Source organism: Myiozetetes cayanensis, unplaced genomic scaffold, assembly GCF_022539395.1.
Source record: "Myiozetetes cayanensis isolate MyiCay16 unplaced genomic scaffold, myiCay2020 scf12, whole genome shotgun sequence".
Classification (NCBI taxonomy): domain Eukaryota; kingdom Metazoa; phylum Chordata; class Aves; order Passeriformes; family Tyrannidae; genus Myiozetetes; species Myiozetetes cayanensis.
In genome coordinates, this window is record NW_026086826.1 from 13,339,352 (window position 1) to 13,360,341 (window position 20,990).

The following is a 20,990-nucleotide window of genomic DNA, read 5'->3' on the forward strand; positions in this document are numbered from 1 at the left end:
CACTGGTAGGTGTGTAAATGTTCATAGATGTGGGTACAAGTAAAGTCTAAAAATCAAATAGAACAAGAATGGGTCACTGGATGTGGCACTCAGTGCTCTGGGCTGGTTGACAAGGTGGGGATCTGTCACATCACAAGACTTGATGGTCTTGGAGGGCTTTTCCAGCCTTAGTGATTCTGTGAATTAGCAGGTTCTTTCTTTCTTATTGCTTCCTCTAAAAATGATTTCTCCCCTATTCCTCACACACCCACCGCACTGGAGTTTGGGAGGATGCATTACACCTTCAGGCAGCCACAGGAGTTGAATTTCTCCTGAGAGTTCCAAAAGTCATCCCAAAGGTTCAAGGCCAGGCTCATTTCCTCTTTTACTACTTGCACAGCTTTAGCTGAGGAACCAAATGCAGAAGCAGCAACAGGCTTGGCCCAGTGTGGCTCTGGGTTACAGAGAACAAGCCTGACTGTGCTGAGATCATCTGGTAGCTCTTCCTGTGTGAAGTGTGTGGGCTCCCACCAGCCCAGCTCCTGCCCTGTGCTGGCCGTGTGACAATGCAGTTCTTAGAGCAGTGATGGATCCAGACACCTCACCTTGGAATTTAGCTAATTTTCCTGCAGTCTGAGGGATCCTGCTGGAGCAAACATGGTGTTTGCAAACAGCAGCAGCTCTGCTGAGGCCGTGGCTGAGGCCCAGCAGCCCTTGGGGAGCCCCTCAGCCACCAGCAGGGGCTCATGGCCAGGGTGGGAACAAAAGGAGCTTTGAGGTCCCTCCCAACCCAAACCATTTGTGATTCTGTGGTTCTGTGACATGGTGGTTGTTGAAGCTGATGGTGCTTGTGGGGTTGGTTGCCCACATGGGACTGAGCCCAAGGAGCAAGGGGAGCAGCTCAGGGCCCCTTCATGTCTAGAGAGACTTAGAACACAGGTCCCAGCCCCTCAGCCCCTAATGTCAGGTGCGAGTCAGCCAGGGAATGAGGTTTTGAGAAAGGCAGGAGAGAAACTCTGGGGCAATGCCAAGTGCTGATGGGGTTAGTGTGGACCTGGTGGCTTCTGAGCTCATATGAGGCCCCACACGGTGCTGCTCAACTGCTCTTAGTTCAGTGTTCCATTAAGGGCATTAAAAGCTCTTTTAAAGGCCCTTCCTTTCTGCCCTCATAGGAAATGAATAGATGTGTTTGGTAAAATACACTCCAGTTAATATTTAATGCAATGTTTGAAAGTGAAAACCAAAAGAAAACTATTAATTTATCTTTCCTTGGTGCTTATAACAGCGATTTAATTTCACTCTGCAAACACTTAGAATAAAAGAAACACCTTTCAGATTCCTGCCTTTGGAATTATTAATGGCTTTATAGGGCTCAATGTACTATTTGTGTTCTCCCAGGCTGTAAAAATCAGCCCAATGGAATAATTCAGCTGAGCAGTGGCTGGATTTCCCTGCCCTTCCTGACTGGAAGCATGGAAGTGTAACAGCTGACCTCTTTCCCTCCCATGGGTCAGCCTGCCCTCTCTCTACCAAGGGCTGTGAGGTTGCGAGGAGCAGGGCAGGGTCCCACTGGATCATCCCAGTGTCCATCCCACCACAGGTGGTCCCGGGGGGGTGACCCTGGGATGGAGGGCCAGAGGCTCTGCCCACTCTGAGCACTGCCCTTAGGGAGAAGCCAGCAGCTTTTCCCAGGCCCTCCAGTTCAGCTCTCCCTGGAGAAAAGTCTTTGAAGAAAGATCAGAAAAACAATAGACAGCCATAAAATGTCAGCAACTGCAGAATCCGGGGGCGCTCAGATGAGGGGCACGGAACCAAACTCAACCCAGGTGTGTGGGAAGAAGTGCCTGAGGTGGAACCCACATTCCATGTGGACTGGTGGTGAAGGCAAAGGATGGAGTGGCCTTTCTCAGAAATCCTTATGACACCTAGAGGGTGGTTGGGCACTGAACAGGCTCCCCAGGGCAGTGGTCACAGCACCAAGGCTGGCAGAGCTCAAGGAGTGTTTGGATGATCCTCTGGGGCACCTGGTGTGACTCTTGGGGATGGGCCTGTGCAGGGCTGAGGGTTGGACTCGATGATCCTTGTGGGTCCCTTCATCATATTTTGTGATTCTGTGATTGTGAATCACCATCTGTCATGGAATGGCTGGTTCCTCGCTCGTGTTTCCTGGAAAACATCCCACCAAGGCTCACCATTTCTTCTTCTCTGATGACTTGGTGGATGTAAACCAAAAGTAGTCTAGGAAGTTAGACAATGCTGCAAAATAAGTGGACTTTCTGCTTTTTTATATCTTATTTTCAGGTTTTTTCTCCTTTTTTAGTTTGTGCTCATCCTTCCTCTTCCCAAACCAGTCCCAGCTGGATTCTGCAGCCTCTCAAGGTATTCTGACACGAGGAGCAAGTGCTGAACGATTTAGTGCCTCTGAGCTGCAGCCAGATAATGCTGTTCCCAGGTACTTAAACTTCCCTAATCAGCCTCTTGAGTTGTTTTATTTCCTGAGTGTGAGTTCGTATAACACTGTGGAAGGGAGAAACCTTCTGCTGCTCCTCTCCACCACCAGCAGCTTTCAGCTTCCAGCAATGACATGGGTAAGGAGCTCACACAGCCCTTAACAGACATGTGAGTCTGACAAAGAAAAAAGGAAAAAAGAAGGTGCGACTGGGGAAAAAATTACTTTCTTCACATGTTTTTTCAGCACAGCCACACGATGTCAGACAACAGCGATTTGTGACCATGAATTGCACTGGGAACTACTGGCCTGCTCTGCCTTGGAGATCTTAAGAAAATTAAATGTACTTGATTATCAAGTGACATTAGAAAACTTAATTAACCCCCCGCATAAATAGTGAACAATGTACAAAAAAAATCTCTGCTGACCTGGGCTCAGCCTTGGCGGGTTGGGTTCCCCTCTGCCTTTTGGAGGGGGAGGATTTGAAGTGGAGATGTTTTGAAGGAGACAAAAAAGCTTCCCAAAAAAGGAATAAATTGTTGCACTCTTGCTTAATTTACGGTGCTCAGTGATCCTTCTGGGAAATCCAAGGTGCAGCCCCTGCTCAGCTTCTCCCAGGCTGCGACAGCCCCATCCATGTCAGTGCCAAACGAAGCAAGAGGAGCTTCCAAGACATCCAGCGTGTTGCAATACAGTGAATGGCACTGGATTTTAGAGCAGAAAATGGGAATTGCTGTTTCAGTTGTACATTAGAGACAAAATGCAATAGGGACAGGTTAAGTCCCTTGTTAAGTCCCACCCAGCAAATTCCCACATGCCATTTCTGGGGTGTCAGGTGTCTCTGGAGCTCTGGGTGGGGGTCAGGGCCAAGTGAGACCATGCAGGGGAGGCTCCTGGGTGTCTGATGGCCAAGTCTTGCCCTACTGAACCTGTGCATGAACCTGCACCACCCTTGGTGATCCCGAGAGATCCTTAATGTCCTCAATACTCAAAGAACATCATAAACCTCAAGCTCAGTAGCCAGCAGAGCCCTGCACACAGCCTGTGTCCACCCAGAGGACACTATCTGTGGTGGGGATGTGTGTAACCTTAGGAATGAGCTATTAAATTAAAAGGTGGAAGATCATGGAATCACCAAATATTTTGGACTGGAAGGGACCTTAAAACTCAGCCCATCCCATTCCGTGCCATGGGCAGGGACACCTTCCATTAGACCAGGTTGCTCCAAACCCTGTCCAACCTGGCCTTGAACACTTCCAGGGATATGGCAGCCACAGTTTCTCTTCCGTGGGTCTGTGGATGAGTGAGGGGCTCTGTAGCTGAGTGACTGAGAGCTGGTGTGTGCATGGACAAAGCCAAACCCTGTCTTTTACCATTCCTGCTGTTCCCTGTCTTCCCAGTGCCTGCTGAGCAGGGCCAGGAGCCTGCAGCAGTGCTGGGGTGGGAAGGGTCTGCATCACCCCACAATGAGAGCTCAGCTCTGCCGCTCCAGCTCCATCCCCTCCGGCTCAGCCCTCCCTTATCCACCAGGAAAAGTTGGCAAGAGCCAGTTCTTGCTCTAGGGTTGTGGCCATCATCATTGCTTGCTGTTTGCCTGTCAAGAGTGCTCCCTTTACACTCAGCTTTGATTTTTGCCTCTCCGGCTCTTCCCGCTGCTCCTGCAGCCCTGGCTCCCTTTGGTTCTTATCCATGGACCCAACAGGTGGGGTCCTGCCCTGGTCACAGCCATGCAGGGCTGTATCCCTGCAGGAAGGGCAGGAAACGCCTTTTGAACCCTGGCCAGGGGCTCTGCTTCTGCTCAAGCTCTCTGTGTTTGCAGGCAAAGGCACTGCCCCGCCATCCACACAGTACTCCATCAGGACGGAGCCGGCAGCTGGCCGTCCTCACCGGGGAGAGCCAGGACAGGCTGCTTGGGGTTTAGTTTGAGCCCTGGAAGAACAGAACCTCTGGAGCTGGCTCAACAACAAGCTGAACCGGTTCCTCCTAATTGCAAAATCTATTGCCAAAAGGGAAAAAAGCCCCTCAAATCCTGCAAACACAATGCTGAGCTCTCACAGAGGGAGTAAGAAAGGAGCAGGGATGGAAAGTGGGAGCAGTGCTGCCCTGGGAAGTGCCTGTGCTGATGCCTTTGCTGTGGTCTTTGGGTCACAGCACCAAGGCTGCCAGAGCTCAAGGAGCATTTGGATGATCCTCTGGGGCACATGGTGTGACTCTTGGGGACAGGCCCGTGGAGGGCTGAGAGTTGGACTCAGTGATCCTTGCGGGTCCCTTCCAACTCAGCAGATTCCATGATTTTGTGATCCTGTGATTCTGTTATTTTGTGACTCTGACAAGGGTGGTGGGTTTTGGTGGGAAGCAGTGGCAGGTGGAGGGCGTGGTCCAGCAGCTCCCTCAGCTCAGCACAGTGAGCTCAGCCACAACCCCCTGGGGTTCTCAGCATCTTTTATCTGACCTCAGGACAGGCTGGGAAGAGAGGGGAGGAAAATTAATTAGACCTTCAGGAACTTCGAATCCTGGAATCTCAGACTGGTTTGGGTTCAAAGGGACCTTAAAGCTCATCCTGTTCCAACCCCTATGGGCAGGGACATCTCCCCAGACAAGGTGGTGTCTGGAGGAGCTAAGCTGTGCCCTCCCCTCTGACGGAGGAGGTAATTAATGCTCACCCTTGTGGAGGTAATTAGTGCTCACCCTCGTCATTGCACAACCCGAGGCTGCCAGAGCCTGCCAGGCTCTTGGGAAACGTCTCCAGTATTTCAGCACAGATCCCTCTGCCAAAGTAACACTGTGTCCTGAAGGAAGGGGACTGCTGACAAACAGCTGAAATCAAACCCAAGCTATGCCAGTGCCCAGCAAACATCAATGAAAGCTCCACAGGGTTATTCCTCCAGCTGGGCTTTGCCCAGCCCTGCTGACATGCCCAAATCTCCTCTCCTGTGTCACCTCCAGCAGGTAAATCACCACCAAACTCCTGCTGGCAGCAAACAGCAGGACAAATGAAGTTGACTCCCAAAGCAGTGAATTACAATGCTTGAAGCACATCCTGAATGGATTCAGGAGGGATCAGACGGTGCTATGGGGCTTTGGCTGAAGGCCTGTGACTGCCAGACACAGAAAGAGGAGAAAATTGGTGGGAAGGCAACACCTGCCATTGCAACACTGACATTTCCAGGGGGCTGGTTGTCTGGAACAGAGTCACAACCAGGTTCAGCTTCTGCTGGATAAACCAAAGTGCTTTGGGAATAAAACTCCTGGTGGCTGTCCTACAGCAGGGCAGTTACAGTGACAGCCACGAGGTCCAGCGTGGGAACTCCTGTGCTGGGGGCTTGGGAAACCCACTATTGGCCATGGCACACCAGCCTTTGGGAACACCATTCCTTGGGCACACCAGCCCTTGGCACACCAGCCCTTGCACTCTACCCACTCTTTCCCAACTGTGGCAGCTCCCAGTCTGGGAAAGGTCATGCCTGATGTGAATCCAGAGTGAGTCTCCAGAGATGCAGTGCCGGGAAGCAGACTGGGAATATCCAATGGGGAGCCTGAGCAGCTTCACCCCGTGTCTGTCACCGCTGTGAAATCTCAAGGTTGCACTTGCACAAACCCCTCTGATGTGGGACAACAGCTTTTATTTCCTGGGCTATTGCTCGCCCCAGTTATTTTGGGAAGGAAAAGGACATCAGGGTGCCGGGGTATTGCTAAATGTTTATTTTGTTAGTGGGGAGCAGTTGTTTTTCCAAAGGCTGTGTAGCTCCCACTGTGTTTTTACACAAAACCCACCAGAGCTCTGAGTTTATAGCAGGACACCAGAGCTGAGGAACTTCTCTGGCTGTAACGCTCAGATCTGCTGGCAGGAAAGAAGTCTGGATGCAGGTAGGGAATTGTCCACAGTGTGCAGTGCTTGCCTGGACACTCCTGGATGCAGGGAGGGGGGAGAGGAACCAGGAGGTCTCCTGGGTTTATCTTACCCTACCTTCACGGGAGATGCCGGGCTGAGGAATGGTGAAAAGGCATTGCAAATGCAGGCAGAGCCAGATGACAAGGTGATACTAAGATGTTTATTTTAATATGCTAATTGAAATGATTTGTTACTGTACTGTGTAAAAATGAGGGGAATTTGGCCCCTGGATGTTTATAAATAGGACTGGAGAAGATCATAGAATCCCAGACTGGTTTGAGTTGGAAGGGACCTTAAAGCCCATCTCATTCCACCCCTGCCATGGGCAGGCACATCTTCCACTATCCCAGGTTGCTCCAAGCCCTGTCCAACATGGCCTTGGCCACTTCCAGGGATGGGACAGCCACAGCTTCTCTGGGCAACCTGTGCCAGGGCCTCCCAACCCTCACAGGGAAGGATTTCTTCCCTAAGAAGTGTCACCTGAAGCCCCTCAATGACCCACTCACAGCCCAAAGTGCATCACAACTCCTTGGGGGCTCATTCAAAACCTCTTATAGTCACTAAATCACTAAAAATCTTCATTATTCTCAGGGGCATCAGAGCTGCCTTTCCTTATTTTTTTATCAGGTTTGCTGGGAGCTCCTGTGCTTTCCCCACCCTTCTGCTGTGGGGTGTGAGGCCACTTGCGCAAATGGCTTTTAATTCTAGGAGCTGAGGATCAGCTGGCATGAGCCACGTCAGTGATTTCATTTCAGAACTGCACTGCAAAGTGGCACAAATCAAGGATAACCGATGCCCAGGTGGGTCAGGAGCCTTTGGATCAAGTGGGAGACTCGAATTAAAAAGCCCTCATGGCAAAGGAAACCTGTTTGGGTGAGCCCAGTGCCCCTGGTGAAGCCCAGATCAGGGCCCAGTGCAGTACAGAGGGAACACGTGGGGACACAGACCCTTCCCAGGGTGACACCTTCCACCCAGCTCCAGACAGGGCCACTCGGAAACTTCTGTCAATCATTAACCAGCATTTCCCAAGGCACTGCACAGGTCTCTGTGATCACATGTACCTTGCCTTGGCCTTGCTCTCCAGAGCATTTCAAAACATCAGATCAACCACACTGGGTGGTTGTAGTTACTATAAAGTTACTATAAAGTGCCAGTGCTGGAGCCAAGAGAGGCTTTACAGTCATCTACTATTTTTTTTTCTCATTTGGCATGAAAAATGCAAAGAAAAAGACATCTTAGTGTCCCACATCAGCCACTCTGCACCTGCCCTTGGGGAACAGCCCTGTATCCGCTCCCATCCCAGCAGGATGGCTGGGGACACTGGGGTCACTGGGGACACTGTGGCCAGGCCTGCCCAACCACAGTGACCCTAACACTGTGTCCTTTGTTTTGGGATGTTTGGTGTAAATGGGTCATGGAGTGACTAAAACAAACCCCCTCACCAGGGGCAGTGCCCGTGTGGTCGGGTGAAACATTGGCTGAATGATTAACTCTGCTATTGTTACTGTAATCACACGATTTATTGATAGAGCTGCTCCAACCCCTCATTTCCCACAACTTGGACAATTCTGCTGTGTCAACATGTCTGGGAGAGAGGGGAAAGGGGCCAAATCCAGAAGAGGGGGTGTATCTGTGTTTTCAAAGTGAGGGAGGGGATGGGGAGAAGACAAACAGTGACGTTGGGCACTTGGCACCCAGGGCCTGTTTGGTTTGGGTTTTCCACATGTGGATAAACTGATAGGAGCCGTTGGGTGTCTGAGTGTCTGATAGAGGGGTTGCACAGGACTCAGCCATGAATTCAGGCTGGGAGGTGTTGGAGTTCTCAGGGTGGCAGGGACAGGCTCCAACCTTCCCCCAAGGTCAGGATGGGACAAAACCTTGCCCAAATGTGGGCAAAGGGTTTCCAGGCATGTTTTTGGTCTTTGTCCTTTGAGGTCTGTTCACATTCAGAGCCAGCAAATTGCAAACACATCAGGCAAAATCCAACTGACTCCAACCTGTCACATAAACCACAAAGTGTTGGGAACTGCATCTTCCCACTGTAAAGTCACTCCAAATTGGGATGTGCACTTCCTTTCATCTCCAAGCCCCAGAGCCTTTAGAAATGCTGAATGTATTCTCCCTAATGGATGCATGTAAGAACTGTGGCTCCTCAGAGCAAACAGTCTGTGTGGGGAGGGGGGGCAAGGTCTGTCAAACCAGCATGTTTACAAAAAGTCATAATAACTGGGGCTTCTATCCCTGGCCACAATGTGTTATTAAAACAAAGCAGCCCAACATGTAAATACATTGTCTTTAAAAAAATGCATTTGGGCATATTTGACATATTTCATATTCAGAGCAGCTCTTTCATGTTGTGCTGTGGAGTGAAGGGGGGGTTCAGTTCCTGCATCCCCTGTCAGTGTTGAGGCCACTCAGGCTGCTCTGTGCTTTATGACAAGCCCGGCTGAGCACAGGATTAATTCTCCTTTTGACATCATCCCTGAAACATCTGAACTGCTCCGAGGGAAGGCAGAGCTGGTGGGAGCCGGCCTGAGGATGCCAGGGGCTGGGTCAGCCAGGGCTTGGAGCCACAGGGAGCTGCACGTGGCCAGCCCAAAGTCCTGCTCCGTGGCTACTCAGACATGCCCAGGACAGGATGCCAGTGCTCCATACTTTCAGAAGTAATGCTTGGGCTCGTTCTCTCCACTGTGTTGGCCTGAGGCCCTGGCACCCAGAGGGGACATGCCTAAAGCCCCACAAGCAGCTGAATGGAAAACTTCTCCTGTACTTTCCAGGAGGATGGAAATGCAGAGACAAATGGAGCATGGGGTCGTGGCAAAGGACACCCAGTGTGAGTTCAGCAGCTGGATGAGCACCCAGCACAGGCTCCATGGGGATGGCAGTGGGGATGGGAAGGGCCGAGCTGGCCCCTGAGGAAGCACCCACAGTGCTTGGGATGCAGTTGCTGGGATGCTGCTGCAGCCAGGACCAGCTGAGACTCTTTCCAGCACACCCTGGCCAGTGCCCACCACAGTGCCCATGCTTCCAGCCAGGAACACTGGGACCATAAGAGCAGCAGCCAGTTAATTTATAACCTCTGTTCTCCACTGAAGTGTGGATTAATGATGCACAGGAAGGAGCTGGGGGTCAGCTGCCATTTCGGAGCAGGAATCTCTGGAGCATTAATGCCAGGCAGCTGCTTGGTGATTCCTGCCCCCCTAAACTGGTGGGGGATCTGGCCCCATTGTCCTTACCAGCAGTTTTTGGAAAAGACCTCCCAGTCCCAAGGGTGCTGGACCCCAGCAACCAGGGGAGTAATTGAAGGGTAGGTAAAAACTGCCCTGAGCAGGGTGTGAGCCTGTAAAATACACTTTGTATAACACAGGGTTAGATGGGATATTGGGAAGGAATTCTCGGCTGTGAGGGTGGTGATGCCCTGGCACAGATTGTCCAAAGAAGCTATGGCTGCCCCATCCCTGGAAGTGTTCAAGGACAGGTTGGATGGGGCTTGGAGCAACCTGGAAGGTGTCCCTGCCCATGGCAGGGGGAAAACTGGATGAACTTTAAGGTCTCTTCCAACCTAAACCAGTCTGGGATTCTGTGATATCCCACCAAAGCTCCAGAAACTCTGGGCAGAGACTTGTGCAGCTTGAAGGAGCTGTTTATCGTGACAGAGAACAATTCTGGGGAGCTTTCTGCTGTCTCTGGGCAACCAGACCTATCAGTTTTTGCTCTTCCTGCTGCTGTTCAAGATCAGAAAGATCTGCTGTTTGTGGTTCCATCTCTGTTTCACAGCCTTCACCACTCTCTTGCAATCTGCTTTTTTGAAACATAGTTTCTGTATTGCCTTTTTTTTTTTTTTTAACTGAGATCAAATTAGTTGATAAAGGGAAGCTCAAATCCAGACTCCAAACCTCACTAGGGATTTTGTCTTTTTCTTTTGGGTAGGTGGCCTTTTAAATTCCAAACATCTTTCAAGACAGGAAAACCATTTCCCTTTCACTTTAAGAAGAAACCCTGAGATTAACCCAGCTGGTTGGAGCCTGGTGCTGAAAACACCAAGGTTGTGGGTTTGATCCCTGTATAGGCCATTCACTTAAGAGCTGGACTTGATGACCCTTGTGGGTTGCTTCTAACCCAGAATATTCTGTGAATTCCTGCTGTACCTCTGAGCACTGTTCACCTCCCTTATCCTCCCCCTGCAGCAAACACAGCCAGTCCTCACTTACGTGCAAGATTTGGCCTCCTTTACAGGCTTGTTTGGCAAATAAACATCTTGGGCCAAGCCTTTAGTGCAGCAGGTGCTTGGTGTGGAGGTGAAGGGTGGCCCCTGAAAGGAGGAAGCTGAAGACAAGGGACAAGGGCAGCAGACACCCCAGGGGACATCCCAGGGGACCCCCCAGTTCCAGCTCTGGTGGTGGCAGGACCCACCTTGGCAGGGCTCGGGGAGCACTGGGGCAGCTGGGCCAGTGCTGGGCACCGACTGCTGGGCATTGAAATGAGGGGAAACTGCATCCAGTCACCTGCTGTTCTTCCTCCCAAGGTCATTTAAGAAAGGGCAATGTAAGAAAGATATGAAGCGATTAGAGAATGTCCAAAGGAGGGCAATGGAGATGGGGAAAGGCCCTGAGGGGAAGCCGTGTGAGGAACAGCTGAGGGCACTTGGTGCTGTTCAGCTGGAGGAGACTGAGGGGAGACCTCACTGCAGTTGCAGCTTCCTTGGGAGGGGAAGAGGAGGGGCAGGCACTGATCTCTGCTCTGTGGGGACCAGGGACAGGACCCCAGGGAAAGGCCTCAAGTTGTGTCAGGGGAGATTTAGGTTGGATATCAGGAAAAGGTTCTTCCCCCAGAGGGTGGTTGGGCACTGAACAGGCTCCCCAGGGCAGTGGTCACAGCACCAAGGCTGGCAGAGCTCAAGGAGTGTTTGGATGATCCTCTGGGGCATCTGGTGTGACTCTTGGGGATGGGCCTGTGCAGGGCTGAGGGTTGGACTTGATGATCCTCATGGGTCCAACTCAGCATATTCTATGACTGTAATTTAACTGGGAGAAATACCCAGTGACCTTTCCCTGGCTGGACCAGCCCCAGTTCTGCTGGGCTGGGCTGGGTTTGCCCATCCCAACGATGCTACAGAGTCACTGCTCTCCTGTGTAAATCTGCTCAAAAAGTTTGTGTTAAAGCTACAAAATGTAAAAGAAAAAAAAGGAAAATAACATGAATAATGCAATAATAATGTGGGAACAGCCCTGGCCAGAGAGGCTGCAGAGGGACTGTGGGTCTGGGTTTGGGATTTGCAGATGCAGGGTCCCGATCCCGAGTCTACTCCCAGCATTTGGGATACCTGAGCTGGGAACTGCCTTCAGCAGTATCAGCCTTCCCTGGCAGCACAGCGGGTTCCACCAGGCACTGCCTGGAAGAGTGGGCAGATAAAATCTGTTCCGGGCACACTCCATCAGCAGGTGCTGCTCCTGCAGAAACCCAGGAAACCAGGAGATTATTCAGATTTTTTATTCTGACTGATACAACACACACAGATTTGGTACACAAACAAGTGGGTTGAAGGCAAACCATGACCTCCAAGTGGCTTTTCCGTGCCCTCCAGGTCTCATAACACCTTTGACAGAGGTACAACACATCAACACCAGGTGGGAAAGGCATTGCTAGAGAAATGAGACACAAACACCTTCCCACTCCAAGCACATGGGAATAAAAGCTTCCACTTACAATCTGGCTCTTCAAATCCATTTTTGAAAGTGCATTTCTCCTGCCACATCCCATCAGGCAGCTGTGGCTGGAGAAAGAGTGCTCCCACTCCTCCCCCTCTGTAAACGAATGGAAAGCAGACATTCCTTCCCATTTTGATATTTAAAGTAGCTTCTTCATATGACTGCACTCACAGATGGACAGAAAGGCCTTTCTCCAAATGTATTGTGAATATTTTACTAAAAAAAGCATAATTTTAAGTGACCTGAAGTGAAACCACCCCTGACTTTAGGAACCAGCAGCTGTAAAACTGGTGGAGGGCCCTTCTCAGTGTCACATTAGAGCTGCTCTCCCAGTGCCCCATACAGGATCAACGGTGTTCAGGAGACACATCACCTCGTGGTCTTAAAAGGAGCTGAGAAATGGGGATGGATTCCCTCATCCTTGCAGCACTTCTCCCTCTGTATCCCACACGTGATCCCAGATAATCTGTACGCTCTGGAAGTGCTGCTGTTCTGAGCCAGCCCAGCCTGATCCAGGCAGTTGAGGTCATCCCGACATACCTCCCAAGTGACCGGCTGTGTTTATTTCTTTCCCAAAGCTAATGTACACAGAGGGAACAATACAGATCCTCTGCACAGAGCAGGCTTTTTACAGTCCCAAGTAATTAAAAACCCAAAGGCTCTGAAAAGGCACTTCTTCAAGGAGAATTTTATCCACCATGTTCCCCAAAGCACCAACCAAGGTGGAGGTATCTGTAGTTGTTACACTCAGGAATAGCTCAGCACAGAGCAGGGTCCCATGGGTCAACTCATACTGAAAAAGGCATTTATTCCATTCAGTTTAGGCTGGTTCTTGAATTAAAGCTAGACCTTAGCTTTTAGCTGCACTCAGATGTCACCTGGATAAAAGGAGATTTGTGTGGACAAGGAATCAGACCATGTGGCAGCAGAACAAAAATGAGTGGACAGATTCTTTTTTGAGGAGTTGCATTTCTAAACAAAGGAGGAAAAGTAAAAATAAAGTTTCTGTGCAAGAAATCCTCCCAGATGCAGTACTACATCTGCCTGGAAGGCCCCTGAATTCCATAGTACCTGGCACATGATATAACATATTTTATTGTATTTGCATTTAATATCATCCAAAGACCAGGAGACAGGAGACATTAGAGACTGTAAGCTACAAAAGGGTGAAGAAAATAAGTTAAAAATCTAGCTTATTTAAAAACAAGCATCAGATGTGATCCCAAATGGACTAGAGCTGAGTTTTTAAATAAAACCTGAAAAGTTACTTTGGGGACAGACCTGACTAATTCACACACTCCTAGTGTGCTTGTGTTTAAAAATTCCCAAAGCTGCCACAGCTCTCAAATTTATCTCTTTGGGGGAAAGAAGAAATAAACCATTTGAGGTGCTGGTTTGGCCCCTTTGAAGTACATTTCAGGAATGAAGGAGCTTTTCAGCAGCATCCCTGTTACTTCCAAACCATTTGCTGCTCATTTTACTCCTGACCGTGTGCATTCCCCAATAAAGCAGCTCATATGGAAACAGTGGTTTTGGCTCTGAGAACCTTTGCCATTAATCTACCGGGAGAAGGGCATGGACTGTTTTTACAGCCTGTTTATCACCCTCTCCCATCTGCTCCCAGCAGCTTAACGTTGTGCTGTGCAAACAGCAATTCCCACTGGCCCTGGGTATTTACAGGCTGCTAATAAAAAAAAATCAGGGATTTCTCCCTACATCCTCCTCGGCAGATGAGCTCCCTTCAGCTTCCACATGGGTGAGTATTTATCAGGACGAATCCATGTGTCAGAAGACTCGTGTTACCTTCAGTTCTCAGAAGAGATGGATGTACCATCACTGGCATAACACAACCTGCTCAGTTCTAAGCCACTGAAATCCAATCAAGTCTCCTAATTTTGTTTTCCTTTATTTCCCATGTTTTTGGCCTTTTTCCCTTGTCCCTCCAGAAAAAAAGGAGGAAGAAGGACTCTCTGAAGTAGATAATTTCAGTATTAAAATATACACAGGAGTGTGTCCCTTCAGTAATTCCATCTGTTGAATCTGTTCTCTGACAGAAAATACATTTTTTCTACCTTAATGACAGAAAATTCCCTTCAGGCTCTGTTTTAGGCACACAAAACACCATGTTCTGCAGCTCAGCTGTGAGTGGCAATAAGGACAGGCTGTCCTGCTGTGTCTGAGCAGTTTTGGCACACTGGATAAATAATTTGGCACTGAAGTCCACCAGTAACACCAATTTCAGCCATTCAGGGGATGAGAACATGGAACAGATGCTCCGATTCACAGTAAGGTTTCCAAGTACCCACTGGAACAACAGTTCCCAAGTGCTTCCTCAGGCTGTTGTCCGTCGGATCTCCTCCGACAAGGTGATTGACCTCTCCTTGCACTCGGTGTTGGAGCACTTGGATACGGCGTTGGCTGCCTGGCAGAACTTCTGGAGGAGGATCTTCCTGAGCAGCAGGTACACCCAGGGGTCCAGGATCTGGTTGAGCGAGGCCAGGCGTACGGCCGTCAGGAAGAAATTGCATTCCCGGTGCAGTTCAGAGCCCGGGGCCTCCCCGGGGACGCCCTTGCAGTGCTCAAATGTGCGGCCCCAGATCATCTTCAGCATTGTGATCTGAGGGAAGTGAGGAGGGAAAAGGGATAGATGGTGAGGGAATGTTGTCTGTGTACCACCAAATCTTATGGTGCCCAGAGAGGTTGTGGACTCTCCATACCTGGAAGTGTTCAAGACCAGGCTGGGTGGGACTGGGAGCAACCTGGTCTAGTGGAAGGTGTCCCTGCCCATGGCAAGGGGTGGGATGCGCTTTAAGGTCCCTCCCAACCCAAACCAGTCTCTGATTCTATGATAGGGATACTGAACACTCCACTTTTCCTGGCAGATCCTTTTGTTGGTTGCAAGTCTTTCCTGGGTATGGCTTGGAGACCTGAACCCTGAGTGTGCTGCCTGAAACCCTGTGGATGGACAGGCAGCAGCTCTGCCCATGGTGCTGTGTCTGCTTGGCATTCCAAGCAGATGGACACTCCCAGCATGGCCCTGAGACACTGTCTGGGCAGAGCTCAGCACTCCCATCCTCTGAATGAACTGGCCAGTCCTGAAAAACCCCGGAACAGCCCGGGGACAGACTCACAGGCCATCACTCACAGCCCTGTCCAACTCCTTGGCTTCAGTCTTTGGAAAGAACCAAGACAATCTGAAGCAGTGGCAACACAAGGGGAGTGATCCCACCATGTCTTTCCCACAGAAAGCCTCTTGGGAGCAGTGTCAGCACAAAGGTCACATCTGGGCTGCTGCTGTCCCCACAAACTGGGACAGCCATAGCCAGAGTGACCAGGAACAAAGGCTACAGGGGAGGATTTTTCCATTCAGCAGGATATTCTGGGTGCCAGATCAATAACCATGTGTTGACCTTGGAAAGACTTGGATGAGTCCGGAAGGCAGGGCAGCATGGACAGCAAAGGAGAACTGTTTCTCTTTCTTTAAATAGAAGCGGTTGAGGATTCCATTCACTACATTTCATTTACTTAAGAAACCACGGATAGAGCTTTGCAAAAACTTGGATAGATCCAGACCCAGACCACATCAAGCAGCCACTTGTGCACCACACCTATACAGCCACAACTCCACCACTTCCTCGGCCACCTCCAGATATTCAGGACACTGTCCCTGTTCCTGTCACAGCATCTGCCTCCCGTGCCCACCCATCCAGCACATCCCAGCTCCTGCAGCATTCCCATGCTGTAATGAGCAGCAGTGTGATGGAAACATGCTGTGCCCACGTCACAGCCAAAGGGAACCACCCCACACTTGGCATTCCCAGGATTCACATTACTTTCTCTCAGATCAGCTCGTCCTCTGGGAACCCTGCAAGGACCCTTGTTCTGCAGACCATGTTGTCTTTTCTTTGGTTGGTGAACCCAAGGAGCTACAAAAACATCAGGCTATAAAATACATTTCCCAAGCAGACAACCACTGCTTATTTTTGGGGCTATTACATAATATTCCTTTACTGGAATATTTGTTGGACCAACAATTGCTCCTCTGGAAATTTTATTTGTTTGATATCATTAGAGGTTGTTTATTTTATCAGGGCCTGTATTAGTCTTCCAAATGAATTAAAAGAAGGACTGCACAAGGCAGAGGAACAACACCAGGTGGAATAAAGGGAGTGGAACTATGTAATTTATGCCAATAAAAAAATTGGTTCAAAATGCATATAGTAATATAGTTGATAATTGTACTTATTCAACTAGAGTACCTCAACTTTACTGTTACCATGACTGTGGTTTTATATGTCTTTAATTTCTGTCTGCCAGGAAGCTTAAGGAGTAGAAGTATTTTGACAGGAAATGCAGCAGAATTCCTGAGCATTTTGGCTTTAAATGACCTTGAAACAATTCTGGGAGTGAACAATTTTGTAGCCTGGAGCTCCAAAAGAGTTATGAGAATTGCAGTTTGTGCTGCACAGGCGTTTCTGTGTAATCATGGAACAGCTTCCTCTGCTTCCCCTTAAGAGTTATTTGCCTGCTGCCAATCCAGCTCAGCAGTTATCCCAGAATCCCAGACCGGGATGGGTTGGGAGGCACCGCAAAGCTCCTCTTGTTCTACCCCCTACCATGGGCAGGGACACCTTCTGCTATCCCAGGATGCTCCAAGCCCCGTCCAACCTGGCCTTGGACACTTCCAGGGATGGGGCAGCCACAGCTTCTCTGGGCAACCTGTGCCAGGACCTCACCAACCTCACAGGGAAGGATTTCTTCCCAATATCCCATCTAACCCTGCCCTTTGGCAGTGGGAAGCTATTCCCTTGTCCTGACAGTACATGCTCCAAAATAAGCAGAAGATCAGTGTGAACTGGAAACCATTTAGGATAAAAGCAAGATCTTAGTCGAGTGGGGTGTTTTTCCAGGTTCTCGATGCTGAATTCACCCAGCTCGTGTGAGTGCACAGAAAAAGGAGGCAATGCCTGCACTGTCTGTCTCCTCCCTTCTGCCCAAGCCAGCACAGAGCCAGAATGGGCTCCATGGAGCCCTTCAGAGCACAGCCACGACTGCCATAATTTTCACTCTGCAGCTAAATCACATTTGAGTTTGTTGTTTACACCAACAGATCAAGTCTAAAAATACTGTCTGTGTATAAGGGCATTGTTTTCCTAACAGCAACAGCTGTCAGAATCTGTTAGTTCTCAGTTACAAAACTCAGATGTCTTAAAAAAAAAAAAATCACAGAGAACTCTGTAAATCCCTGGTTTTCTATTTCAACTCAATTTCTTACAACTGCTGAGTGATGCAGCTACATGGTAAATGATTTCTATAATCTGGCTTTCACTGAAAATGCACTTGTATTCTCCATGGTCAGTTCTCCAAAAATGTGGCATCTAATTCCTAACTCTTACTCTCTGATTGTACAGAACAGTCGAGGTGTATGTATAAAAATGGAGGAGTATGTACAAACATGGAGGTGTATGTACAAACATGCTCCTGCACTCATGACTCTGGATATTGAGAATATGAACACCTGAGAACACACTGACCAGGCAGAGAAGTTTGCAGAACTCCACAGAACAAGTTTCGCGCTTCCAAGTGTTGCTTCCCCGGAGGGAAGGGAACTGCTGACGAATTCCCTCAGGGTTCTGGGTTGACTTCTGCTGTTAAACCCACAGAAATGCCCTGGGAACCAAACCACCAAGAGGAATCCCTGCCTCCTCGCTGATTTATCTGAGAACTCTGCTTATGAAGGAGGAGAAAGAGTTCCTTCATCTCGGACCTTCTCTTGATGCTGCAAGGCTGGTTAAACCCTCAGGAGCAACAGCTCCGTGCCCCGGGCTGGCTGAGGGCGCAGGATGGGTCCCACTGCCTCAGAGGGCAGGGCAGGACCTGTCCCAAAAGCAAGGGTTGAGGGGGAAACAGGCTTCTTCCATCAGGGCAACACTTCTGGAAAATGAAGAAATCCCAGTGTCTCCCTCGGGACGAAACACCAGCAAGATGGACCCCAGGGAGGTCAGGGTGTGCAGGACTGCAGATAACCACCTCATGGACACAGAGCCAGAGACAGGCTCCTGCCTTCATTGACCAAATCTGCCATTCCATGGGGTTTGAGGAACAGAACATTATCCTCTGCTTCCAAGTTCTCACTAACCTTCAGGGTGGTTTCATGTTTTACTTCCGTCACTGTTAATGATCTCTAGAAAGTTAACTTAAACTCCTGACTAATTTTGGGGCGGTGTTATTTTGAGGATTTGATGGAATTTTAATTCATTTACAAGGATAAAATTACTAAATTGAATTGTTTTCTCTTGTCACCTTATCACCACCGGCCGTCAGCTTTGTCAGCCATTCCTCTTGTCACAGCCCTGCTCACGAGGGCTCAAGGACAAGAAGGAAGAAAAATCCTTCTCCAGCCATAAAGAACCTTTCACGTAACCTCAGCGATTCCACAGCCAGTTTCATCCTGGTCCCGCTCAGAGATACCAAGTACAAACTTTCTATTCTCTGACAGCAGAGTAAACCAGCCTTTGGGGATGGGTTCTGGACCCCCGGGTGTGCCCTTGTTCTGCATGGCAGAGAAACGTGGATTCTGCCTCCTCCCCTCCTACATTATCAGCAGGGGTTCATAAGTAAGGAATAACAAAGCAGTGGAAAGAAATGCAAAGGTCCTTAAAAAACAGAGATGAAAAGCCAAGGAGGCTGCTGTAAATCAGGCACAGGGAACAGATGGCTGCAAGCCCAAAAGTGCTTGCAGAGCTGAGGGCACATTTTCTTATAAAACACTAAGTTTTGCTACAAGGTGGAAGGAAATAAAAAATCCTACATGACAGCCAACTGCAGTATCCTGCTCCCCGGTCCACTCCTCACGTCCTGCTTGCCTCCTCTGTACAAGACCCTCGTTTTCCTTCTTTTGACTCTAGTTCCTTCATCTTTTTTTTCCCAACAGGCTGCATTTTTGCTGTCCTCTTGGACCCCTCCCAGCTTCTCTCCTACTAGCTTCCCACCGCAATACCCCCTGGGCTCTGTCCCTGTCCCTGCTTTCCTTCCAAGAGGCTGTTCATGGACACACTGTCCACAAGGAACAGGAATTCCAAGTGCCTCCCACCCTGCCCAAGCTGGCGGCCATGCATTGCCCTTCCCAAAGGAAGGAGGGAGGAGGACTGGGGTCACCACACGGCAGTGGCACAGGGACCTACCAGCAGCGGTGACCAGCAGGCCGAGAGGACACACATGATGCCAAGGAGCTGGATCAGCGTCTCCATGGTGATCCGTCCCCACTGCTTGCTGGAGTGCGCCTCGGTGGCCTTGGTGCGGCAGCGGGACACCAGTGCCTCGATGGTGGCCAGGTTACAGGCCACGGTCACCACGAGGGACAGCAGCCCCAGCACGGCAAAGGTGGCGGCGAAGACGGTGCTGCCCCCGGGGCGGCCATCGCCGGTGCTGATGAAGCACCATGTGCCGGGCCACTGCAGCGTGTACTGTCCGAGCCCGGCCACGGGCAGCAGGGCAAAGGCAACCACAGCAGCCCAGATGGCGAGCAGGCCGCCCTTGGTGAGCCGCGGGTTCATGTGGCTGGCGTACCAGTGCGGCGCCCGGATGGCCAGTGCCCGCTCCACGGCCATGGCGCTGGCGATGAGCAGCGGGCAGAGCCCGAACACCGTCATGCTGAAGCCGAAGAAGACGCAAAGGTGCCCCGAGGGGTCCACGGCCTCCCAGGTGCGGTTGGCCAGGTAGACGGAGATGACGATGGGGCTGGTGAGCAGCTGGCCCAGCATGTCGGTAAGCGCCAGGGAGCCGATGCACAGCAGGAACGATCTCTTCCTGCGGCTGCCCTTGGCGCGGTAGCTGCGGGACACGAGCAGCATGGCCAGGGCATTGCCCACCATGCCCGTGATCATCATGGTCAGCGGGATGGCCACGGACACGGTGCCGCAGCCCTCAGCCGCCCGCCCCATCCCGCTGCCTCGCTGCCCCACGGCGCCGGGCTCGGTGGCGTTGGGAACGGGCTCGCACTGCTGCCAGGGGCTCATCCCGGCGCCGAGGAGCCGAAGCACCGGGCATAGAGCCTGGCAGGGAGCCGGGGAGAAAAGCGGGCGGACACGATATAAGCGGAGGCGGCTCGACCCGCCCTGAGGCGGCTCCGCTCGGTCCCGACCCGCCCCTCCGAGCGAGCCGTCTCAGCCCCGGGCGGGAAGGAGTCACACCACAAACCGCTCACTGACGGGCTGGAGCGTGTCCAGAGAAGGGAACAGAGCTAGGGAACGGTCTGGAGCACCAGGAGCTGCTGAGGAAGCTGGAAAGGCTCAGCCTGGAGAGAAGGAGGCTCGGGGAGACCTTCTCTCTTCTCTGCAACTCCCTGACAGGAGGGTGCAGCCAGTTGTGGGTCAGGCTCTGCTCCCAGGGAACAAGGGACTAGGACAAGGGGAAACGGCCTCGACCTGTGCCAGGGGAAGTTCAGGTTGGATAGTGGGGAAGCTGAAGCAAGACGCTTAGGGAGAATGGGACTTCCATCCCCTCCCCTGACAGCCCAGAGAGTCCAGGCAATGCCGGAGTCCATCAAACAGTGCTTGGATTTTCAACATTTACTTTTTAAGAAGGCTTTACTGATACCTGAACGAAAGACACCAGGTATCCAAGAATCCCAGACTGGTTAGGGTTGGGAAGGACCTTAACACACAGCCTGTTCTGCTCCCTGCCATGGGCAGGGACACCTTCCACTAGGCCAGGTTGCTCCAAGCCCCATCCAACTTGGCCTTGAACACTTTCAGGGATGGGGTAGCAGTGACTTGGAGGATTCTTACAGGCAAGGGACAGACTGAACCTTACTCTGGCATTTTATCCATTTAGGCTGGATATCAGGAAAAGGTTCTTCCCCCAGCAGGGGGTCAGACACTGAACAGGCTCCCCAGAGCAGTGGTCACAGCACCAAGGCTACCAGAGCACAAGGAGTGTTCGGACAACGCTCTCAGGGACA

At 50.8% G+C, this 20,990-nt stretch overlaps 1 protein-coding gene across 1 annotated transcript; it reads right to left on the minus strand.

Moving 5' to 3' along the window:
- Nucleotides 1–11,811: 11,811 nt before the first annotated feature.
- Nucleotides 11,812–20,046, minus strand: PTGER3 (prostaglandin E receptor 3). Its single transcript, XM_050306396.1, has 2 exons — nucleotides 19,213–20,046; nucleotides 11,812–14,645 (listed from the first exon to the last, which is right to left on the minus strand). Exons 1-2 carry the CDS (start codon nucleotides 20,044–20,046, stop codon nucleotides 14,361–14,363), a joined length of 1,119 nt encoding a protein of 372 aa, XP_050162353.1. The 3' UTR covers nucleotides 11,812–14,360.
- Between the last annotated feature and the right edge of the window lie 944 nt (nucleotides 20,047–20,990).

Coding starts and splice junctions, on each gene's coding strand:
- PTGER3 (XM_050306396.1), bottom strand. CDS start 20,046: ATGAGCCCCTGGCAGCAGTGCGAGCCCGTTCCCAACGCCACCGAGCCC. Junction 14,646..19,212: donor CCTGCTGGTCACCGCTGCTG/GTAGGTCCCTGT, acceptor CACTTCCCTCAG/ATCACAATGCTGAAGATGAT.